Source organism: Argentina silus, assembly GCF_951799395.1.
Source record: "Argentina silus genome assembly, chromosome: 9".
In the NCBI taxonomy this organism is placed as follows: domain Eukaryota; kingdom Metazoa; phylum Chordata; class Actinopteri; order Argentiniformes; family Argentinidae; genus Argentina; species Argentina silus.
This window is the reverse complement of record NC_139663.1, coordinates 13,483,517-13,493,516: the sequence shown is the minus strand read 5'-3', so window position 1 is coordinate 13,493,516 and position 10,000 is coordinate 13,483,517. Positions and strand designations below refer to the sequence as shown.

The following is a 10,000-nucleotide window of genomic DNA, read 5'->3' as shown; positions in this document are numbered from 1 at the left end:
GTGTGAATACAGAAGTGCAGAGTCATACAAAATGTTTATTGCATATACTTACACACACACACACACACACACACACACACACACACACACACACACACACATATACACATATACACACACACACACATACACACACACACACACACACACACACACACACACACACACACACACACACACACTTACTGTACACACTATTCTGTCTATGTGCATACATATACACAGTCCACCAGGCCCAGTCCCTAAAGACAACCTGTTATTCCCCCAATAAACCCATCAGTGTCTCATCAGGGACATGCATCCGTGGGGTCGGAGGTCAGAATCTGTCTTTCCTTGTCTAGCCTGCGTGTGATTGGCTGTCTAGCCAGTGCTCTTCTTCCCCTTGGTAGAAGGCTTGTTCTTCTGTGGTGATGATCTGTTGATCCTGTCCTTCAGACTCTTCAGCTGGTACAGCCTGGCAAAGGACAGGCCGAACGGAGCCTTGCTCTGCTCCTGCCCTGCCCCAGCACTCTGCCCCTGCCCGGCCCCTGCACCCGGCCCTACCCCGGCCCCTGCACCTTGCCCCTGCCCTGTCTCGGCACCCTGCCCTGCCCCGCCATCCTCCCTACCACTTGGCATGGAGGATGGCTGGGTCTTAGGCTGGGTCTGGGGCTGGGAGAGCAGGGGCTGGGGATGGAGCTGGGGCTGGAGTTGGGGCTGGGTCTGGGGCTTAGGTTGGGGCTGGCGCTGGGGGTTGGTCTGAGGTTGGGGCTGGGGCTGGGGCTGGGGCTGGGAGAGCAGGGGCATGGTGTTAGACTGGGTTTGGGGATGGGAGGGCTGGGTCTGGATTAGAGGCTGGGGCTGCAAGGAGGGCTGGAGCTGGGCCTGGGAAATAGGCTGGGTCTGGGACTGGGTATGTGTCTGGCTGGTCCTGGCCCGTCCCTGCACCACAGGAGACTGCCTGTAGGGGGGGTTGTGGTAACTAGGCGTTCCCTCTGCCTGTTTCCTACCCGTAAGCGGTGAGGCATGCTTGATGGGAGGTCGGACCTTATCCAGGGACTGGGTGCTGCCGTGGCCCCCCTTGCCCCCTCCCTGCAACGGCCTGCTTCCCCACAGCCTGGCTATGGGCCCTGGGCCCTGGGGGGCAGGAAACAGGCGGAGGGGCCGCGAGGGGGGCGTTGAACTCTCCTGCTGCTCTCGGGCCGGAGGTCTGGGGGGGGCTCGCAGTGGCTATAGAGAAAGAGAGGGAGAGGGAGAGAGTGGGGGTGAGAGAGAGAGAGTGGGGGTGAGAGAGACAGAGAGTACATTTAAGAAGTGAAACGCCACGCTATCGGTCATTTCAGACACTTTTTCTGAGGTTAGCTAGTTTGTAGGGTGTTCCATTCGTCACCCTAAAGCAAGGGCTGTACAGTAGTCGACACTACAAACGCAGAACCTGCACTTAGTATGCCAGAATGTGGACAAGCAGAATCAAACACACAATACCACCGAACAAGAGGAATTCAGATGTGAATTCAACGAGTGAATCCTGAGGTAATCTATGAACATGAACATCAACGCACAACAGTTAGAGAACACGAGAGGCTTTCAGATCAGAGTGTGTGAGTTGAGGTGTGATGTCATTGTATCTATGGTTTACCAAGCCATGCATATTCCATCAACCTGAACACACGATCCATTAAAAGTCGGTAGCTTTCTCCTCTTTCAATAATGCAGCACTCTCATATGACTTTACTCAGCGCTGATGTCATACACGCCTCACATCCTCTGGATACATTCTAGCTAAGTGAATATGGTGTGTGTGTGTGTGTGTGCGTGCGTGTGTATGTCAGATACAATTGTCACTATATTCTAGCTTAGAAATGGTGTTTGTGTGTGTGTGTGTGTGTGTGTGTGTGTGTGTGTTTGTGTCAGATACACTAGCCACTATTTTCTAGCTTAGAAATGGTGTTTGTGTGTGTGTGTGTGTGTGTGTGTGGGTGTGTGCGTTTGTGTGTGTGTGTGTTTGTGTGTGCGTCCGTACCTTCCTCCCGTCTGCATCTCTGTGGACCTGGGCCTGAGGCTTGTCTCTCTTCTCTGGGTTGCTGGGAGAGACTCCTAACACTGCTCTTTCAATCTCACTGCAGGCCTCTGCTGGTCTCTCTATCTTTGCTGGTCTCTCAGCTGGTCTCCTTCCTTCACTGACCTCTACAGGTCTCTCTGCTGGTCTCCCACCCTTATTGGCTTCCACAGGTCTCTCTGCTGGTCTCTCTTGTTCACAGGGGAACTCTGCTGGTATCTCTGCTGGTCTCTTCCTCCCCGTAGGGGGCTGATGGGCTGCTTCTCCCTCTGGTTCCTCAGGGGGAACACCCCCCTTTCTCCCCAGAGTCAGCTGACTGTCAGAGGGAGGTCTCTCCAGGGTTAGCTGGTGTTTACCCTGGTGTAGCTCATCGCTAGTCCTCTGTGTGTCTACTGTGAATGTGTTGTTTAGTCCCTTTCCATCTAGTGACAGGGGATTGGTTGTACCACAGGTTTCTACAGGTCTCTGCTCTCCAGGGTCTGATTGGTGGAGGTCTTCAACCCTGCTCTGGGTCTCTCCCTCCAGGCTTGTCCTCTTTCTCCAGACCTCCTCAGTCCTGCTCTGGGTCTCTCTCTCCAGGGCTGGCTTCACCTCCTCAGTGTTGCTCTGGATCTCTCTCTCCAGGGCTGACTTCAAGTCCTCAGTCTTGGTCTGGATCTCTTTCTCAAGGGCTGTGTTCACCTCCTCAGCCTTGCTCTGGGCCTCTCCCTCCAGGCCTGGCCTCTTTCTCCAGACCTCCTCAGCCTTGCTCTGGGCCTCTCCCTCCAGGCCTGGCCTCTTTCTCCAGACCTCCTCAGTCTTGCTCTGGGTCTCTCTCTCCAGGGCTGTGTTCACCCCTTCAGTGCTGCTCTGGGTCTCTCTCTCCAGGGCTGGCTTCACCTCCTCAGCCTTGCTCTGGGTCTCTCTCTCCAGGGTTGGCGTTGCATCCTCAGCCTCCTCTCTGTCAGGACTGGCCTGGGCAGGTGTGTTTGGTGTTTGTGCGTTTGGGACATGAGTATGTTGAGTGTGTGTGGTTGGTGTGTGTGTGGATGGTGTGTGTGTGCTTGGTGTGTGTGTAGATGGTGTGCGTGTGGTTGGTGTGTGTGTGGTTGGTGTGTGTGTGGATGGTGTGTGTGTGGTTGGTGTGTGTGTGTTTAGTGTGTGTGTATGCTGGGTGAGTGGCTGCTCCGCTTGCATCTCAGCCTGGATCTGGTCAACCCTCTCCTCCATCTCCCCTTTCTCTTCCTTCTCTTCTCTCTCCTCTTCCTCCCCCTCTTCACCCCCCCCTTCTCTCTTCTGTGCAAAGGGGGTAGAGACTGTAGCTGTTGTGTGTGCGGTGTGTGTAGGGTGTGAAGTGTCTGTGGTGTGTGTAGTATTGTGCTCCTCTGGGCTCTGGAACACTCCGTTGGCCACCAGGTCAGAGATCTGAGAGTCACACTCATAGTAATCTTCTGACGTTGAGGAAAAGTTAGAGTCCTCCCTGGTAGAGACATAGCTAGACTCATCACTGGTCTCAGGTGTCTGTGTGCGAAAGTCAGGTGTGTGTGTACGCAGTTCAGGTGTGTGTGTGCGAAAGTCAGGTGTGTGTGTGCGGAATTCAGGAGTGTGTGTGCGGAATTCAGGAGTGTGTGTGCGCAGTTCAGGAGAGTGTGTGCGGAATTCAGGAGTGTGTGTGCGCAGTTCAGGTGCGTGGGTGTACATGTCAGGGTGGGGTCTGCGTTCTGTGGCTGTATTGTGTGTGTCAGTGTGAGTTGATATGTTGTGTATGTTATGTGTTCCCTTGTGGTCGGTGTGGTGTGTGTGTGGTAGCACGGTCTCAAAATCTCTTTGTTGTTGTACTACGGTCACCCAGTCACTCGGTGATTGTGGTACGGTCTCAAAGTTGCTTTGTGTGTCTATGACAGCCTCGGCTTGTGTTCGTAGTGTGGTCGTACAATCAATTTGTGGTCTTGTTGCGGTTTGACTGGTCTCCATTTTTCTTGCTGTTCCTTTTCCTTTCACACAGGCATTCTGTGGTCTTGTTGCGGTCTGATTGTCTTTCAGCGTTCGAGTTGTGGTCACGCCGTCTCTGTCTGGTCTGTTTACAGTCTCAATGAGCATCTGTAGTCCAGGAGAGGTCACATAGACTCTTTGCGGTCCTGTTGCGGTCAGACTATCGACCCTCTTGACCATGCTGATCCTCTGAGGGTCCTGACCACTGCTGTCTCTGATGACCAGCTGCACCGTCCTGGGCTTGGGTACAGGGGGGGTGGGAGGAGTCAGGGGGACTGGGGTGATGAGGGGAGTGGGGGGAGTCAGTGGGACAGAGGGAGTGGGGACAGGGGTGATGAGAGGGATGGAGGGAGCAGAGAGGAGAGTGGTAGTGGTGGGAGGCACAGAGGTGAGGTATGGGGGGAGGTAAGGGGGAGTATGGGAGGGGCCAGTAGGGCTGGAGGTGTGGCGATCACTGGGCTTGGTTGGGGCTGGTGTGTGTTGGGGTGAGGGAGGTGTGTGTTGGGGTGAGGGAGGTGTGTGTTTGGTTGGGGCTGGAGTGTGATTGGTTGGAACTGGTGAGGGCTTGGGTGGGGTTGGTGAGGGCTGGGGTGAGGATGGTGTGTGTTGGGGTGAGGATGGTGTGTGTTGGGGTGAGGATGGTGTGTGTTGGGGTGAGGGAGGTGTGTGTTGGGGTGAGGGAGGTGTGTGTTTGGTTGGGGCTGGAGTGTGATTGGTTGGAACTGGTGAGGGCTTGGGTGGGGTTGGTGAGGGCTGGGGTGAGGATGGTGTGTGTTGGGGTGAGGATGGTGTGTGTTGGGGTGAGGGAGGTGTGTGTTGGGGTGAGGGAGGTGTGTGTTTGGTTGGGGCTGGAGTGTGATTGGTTGGAACTGGTGAGGGCTTGGGTGGGGTTGGTGAGGGCTGGGGTGAGGATGGTGTGTGTTGGGGAGGTCCAGGGTTAGGTGTGTGTGTGGGGAGGTTGGCCTCAGTGTAAGGTTTGTGTGTGGTTGGTGGTCTGGGCTCAGCCTTGTCTGGAAGGGTCTCTTTGGGCATAGTGAAGGGGCTACTGAACCGGATGGCCTGGCTGGTCTCAAACCTCTCTGATCTCTGCAGGTGGACCTGGGTTGGCCGGCTGTCCCGGACGTTTATAAACCCAATCACGTCACTGGGGGGGTCCGGCTCAGGCCAGATGGGCAGGTAAGGGATCAGGTTCGCCTTCTCCAGATTGGCTAATCCGGGGTGGAGGGGCGGGGCTTCTACTGGCTCCTTGACCCTCCTCCCCCGTCCAGTGGGATTCTGGGAGTTGGAGTCCATTGCACTGCTGTTTTTGGTGTTGGAGGCGGGGCTGGAGTAGTTGCTAGCGGTGGTGAGCAGGGCGTATTTAGGGCTGAAGAGTTTCCGGGCCATGGCGGCCGAGAGAGGAGCTACGGCTGGTTGGGCGACGGGTTTGAGCTCTGGTTGCGTCTCCATGGTGACCTGGCTGAGGTTGACCCCACTGGAGGTCAAGTAGAGGTCACGGAACAGGCGGTCGAAGGTGTCCACCGTCTGGCCCGTTACCACGGTGATCAGGTGTCTGTCCAGCCGAGACGACGTCCAGCAGAAACTATAGCACGGACACAGACACACACACACACACACACACACACACACACACACACACACACACACACACACACACACACACACAAACACAGTCAGGTGTGGTGAAATGAGAACAGGAACAAACAATAAAAACAAGTCAGATTCAGGACGAGGTGGAAGGTAGAATTTGTTTGAAACCACAAAATCCTGAACCAGCCAGCTAGGTAAGTAATACACACCTTTAGTTAGTTTGTTCACACACACACACATATATATATACATATCTCTCTGTCTCTCTCTCTCTCTCTCTCTCTCTCTCTCTCTCTCTCTCTCTCTCACACACACACACACACACACACACACACACACACACACAGGATACAGTAGTTTATATCAAGGTTCTGAGTAACAGCCTAGTGGCCAGGAAGCTGACGAGAGTGTGACTGAGGTAAGGGTGTTTACTGTAAATATAGACACCAACAACGCATGAGTAACCCAGCCAACGCAGGAGAGACGCAGAAATGTAGAGGTAAAAATAGGCAGAATGACAGTCGTACACAGATAGGTGAAGTGAAGAGAACATCTTATCTATATATGCCATTTAGCTGACACTTTTACCCAAAGCGACTTACATTGCAGTGAGTGCATACATTTTTCAGCATATATGGTCCCAGCGGGAATTGAACCCACAACCTAAGCGTTGTTAGCGCCATGCTCTGCCAACTGAGCCACAGACGACCACAACGCACGCACGCACGCCTGCCCGCACGCCCAACCCACATCCACACACACACACACACACACACACAGAGATACACAGAGACACACACACTGACCTGTAGGATCCAGTCAAGGCCTTGTCTCCGTCTACAAACATGAACCTGTGTCCCAGCCTGCCCCGGACCCTCATACAGGAACGTGTATGGAACTTTGCTCCCCCAGTGCAGCGTACACGCAGGTTCTACAAGAGTGTATATAAACACACACACACACACACACACACACACATCAGTTAAATGAGTGGTGTATACAGCAGGCAGTGTACAGTCCAGTATTGTGAAGGGATTATATGAAACTCAGATAACACATGGAAAGTAGCTATACAGTCTCTCTCTCTCTCTCTCTCCCTCTCTCTCTCTCTCTCCCTCTCCTCTCTCTCTCTCCCGCTCTCCCTCTCTCTCTCTCTCTCTCTCTCTCTCTCTCTCTCTCTCCCCCTCTCTCTCTCTCTCTCTCCCCCTCTCTCTCTCCCCCTCTCTCTCTCCCTCTCCCTCTCCCTCCCTCTCTCTCTTCCACAGAAGGGATGTTCCTGTCTGCCCTCTCCTCTGACCCGTCCCCTCTGTTAACTGATTAGATAAAGCCTGTGTGTGTGTGTGTGTGTGTGTGTGTGTGTGTGTGTGTGTGTGTGTGTGTGTGTGTGTGACTTAACTCCACTTTGAGGACTTCCAGGTACTAACACTGATGGGATGTGTGTGTGAGTACATGTAGTGTGTGTTGGCTCTGTCTCTCTGTCTCACCACCACACGCCTGGCTGGAAGTGCCATGATGGCTGAGTGTGTGATATCCATCTGCAGAGCTGGAATGTCCCAAAACCTGTGTCTTTGTGTGTGTATGTGCATGTGTACATGTGTGTATGTGTGTATGTGTGCATGTGTGCATGTGTGTTTGTGTGTATGTGTGTCCGTGTGTCCGTGTGTGTGTTTGTGTCCATGTCTGTGTGTGTGTGTGTGTGTGTGTGAGTGTGTGTGTGTGTGTGTGTGTGTGTGTGTGTGTGTGTGTGCCCTACCTTCAGGTGTCCTGGGTGCATGGCGGCCCTCTCACACATGGACAGGAAGTGAGGTAATGCTGTGTGTTCTAACAGGATGTAGACAGACACGTTCCTCTTAAAGCCGGCGTCTAGCAGGTCCCTGAAGATGTCTACGTCCGTGAAGACATCCATCACCACCGCTATCACCTGGAGAGGGCACACACACACGCACACACACACACACACACACACGCACGCACGCACACACACACACACACACACACACACACACACACACACACACACACACACACACACACACACACACACACACACACACACACACACACACCAGTTAAATGAGTGGTGTATACAGCAAGCAGTGTACAGTCCAGTATTGTGAAGGGATTATATGAAACTCAGATAACACATGGAAAGTAGCTATACAGTCTCTCTCTCTCTCTCTCTCTCTCTCTCTCCCTCCATCTCTCTCTCCCTCTCTCTCTCTCTCTCTCTCTCTCTCTCCGTCTCCCTCTCTCTCTCTCTCCCTCCCTCTCCCTCTCTCTCTCTCTCTCTCTCTCTCTCCGTCTCCCTCCCCCCTCTCTCTCTCTCTCTCTCCGTCTCCCTCTCTCTCTCTCTCTCCCTCTCTCTCTCTCTCTCTCCCCCTCTCTCTCTCTCTCCCTCTCCCTCTCCCCCTCCCTCTCCCTCTCTCTCTCTCTCTGTCAGACTTTGGTGATTCTGGTTGATAGAAAATGTGTATTAGAGAAAAGGATCATATGTATTTGCTCTTGAGCTGATGACTCCTTCCACACAGAAGGAATGTTCCTGTCTGCCCTCTCCTCCGACCCGTCCCCTCTGTTAACTGATTAGATAAAGCCTGTGTGTGTGTGTGTGTGTGTGTGTGTGTGTGTGTGTGTGTGTGTGTGTGTGTGTGTGTGTGTGTGTGTGTGTGTGTGTGACTTAACTCCACAACAGCCACACACACAAGCACACACATCTAACTTAAACTTGGATAGACTGTAAGCCCAAAGGCTTCCATCATAAGCTACGTTTACCTGTTGCTCTCAATTTGCTTAAATGAGTCATTAATAAGATACCAGAGGTACATTAAAGAGGCTTCACTATTTCTGCCAAAATATTAGTTCCCAAGAAGCAATACATTCGTGGAGAATGTGAGAAACAGCTCTGATGTCAATTTCAACACTGAAGGAACATCCCTAGGAGGGACACACACACACACACACACCCTGAGAAGAACTCTGTCAGTCAGTCAGGCTTGCTACTTATGAAAACCGGATGAACCTTAAACCCATAGAACAGGGTGTTGGCTTGTTATTAAAACTGTTTGGTTTTATGCAGAGATGTGTACAGTAGTCGTGGCTTTATGAGTTCATTGGAACACTGTTCTGTCTGACTGTGGCAGGTGAACAGTGAGGGCGGTGCTGTTAAAGAGTTTAATCTCTGATCTGTAATCTGTTTGTACTTTGCCTTGTCCTTCTCCAGTGTCTCAGTCAGTCAGTCAGTCAATCAGTCAGCCAGTCAGTCAGTCAGTCAGTCAGTCAGTCAGCCAGTCAATCAGTCAGTCAATCAGTCAGCCAGTCAGTCAGTCAGCCAGTCAATCAGTCAGCCAGTCAGTCAGCCAGTCAGTCAGGCAGCCAGTCAGTCAGGCAGTCAGTCAGTCAGTCAGTCAGTCAGTCAGTCAGCCAGTCAGTCAGTCAGTCAGTCAGCCAGTCAATCAGTCAGTCAATCAGTCAGCCAGTCAGTCAGTCAGCCAGTCAATCAGTCAGCCAGTCAGTCAGTCAGTCAGTCAGTAAACTATATTCTGACCCTGTGGCTACTGGCTAGAGTGGGTGGAACAGGGGAGTTCTGTTGTAGGTAGAAATCATAGGATCATAGGCTCATTTTAATGCATGGAATGGTATCAATCACGGAATCAAACATTCCTTATTCCGTTCCATGCATTACAATTCTCCGATTTCTTCCTCCACAGCCTCCCCTGCTATACTCTGACCCTGTGGCTGTAGAGTGGGTGGGATTTGTGCACAATGCCTGCCAAGTACAGTCAATCGTTGATCGGATGACTGCGCAGCCTCTCAGACCTATAGACACAGGGTACGTGTAGCATACAGTATGTTCATAAAGCCGTTGAAGCTGAGGAGGACAGTTGGAGAACACTCATGCACTATAAAGGTCTAAAAACGTCTTGGTAGATGCTGGCAATCACATACAGGGAAGCAACATTCACTGTTATTCAATGTGTATGAACATCTTTCAATAAGCCCCTCATACCTTTTGCGCTTGCGCGATTGTTTTCCTAACTATCTCTTTGATGTGCGTATTCCCATCCAGCGGTGGCTGCGCGTACACGTTGATGCGCGTCACCCCGCGGTAGGCTGCGCAGTCCGGCCAGCCCAGGTCCAGCTGCGGGAGCGAGCAGTCCGACAGGTCCGGCCAGTACTGGAGTGACAGCGGGGGCTCATCGCTCTCTGGGTCCGCCTGACCGAGTTCCGAGCCCGGGTCATACACCTCCACAGCCCCGGTGAGCCGGTCCAGCTCTGGGTCCGATAGGAAGCCGCGCAAGTCATGAGCGTGGAGGAACTTCCCAAATGTCTCGCGGCCGTCCCGGAGGAGCGTTTCCAGCGCGAGCCGCTGCTCTTCGCAGTAAAAGAACTCCGGTTTGGACACGT

General features: G+C 52.9%; 1 protein-coding gene across 1 annotated transcript in view; it reads right to left on the bottom strand.

Annotated features, from left to right (window-relative positions):
• Nucleotides 1-85: 85 nt before the first annotated feature.
• The window catches only part of LOC310809158 (uncharacterized protein), a 10,249-nt gene continuing 334 nt past the window's right edge, over nt 86-10,000 (bottom strand). The window contains exons 1-5 of the mRNA XM_083676343.1: nt 9,603-10,000; nt 7,353-7,520; nt 6,406-6,530; nt 2,003-5,591; nt 86-1,209 (exon numbers count right to left, since the gene is read on the bottom strand). The exon at nt 9,603-10,000 is cut by the window's right edge and continues 334 nt beyond it. Coding sequence (XP_083532469.1) covers nt 361-1,209; nt 2,003-5,591; nt 6,406-6,530; nt 7,353-7,520; nt 9,603-10,000 — 5,129 coding nt within the window. The 3' untranslated portion in view covers nt 86-360. The remainder of the gene's footprint in view (nt 1,210-2,002; nt 5,592-6,405; nt 6,531-7,352; nt 7,521-9,602) is intronic.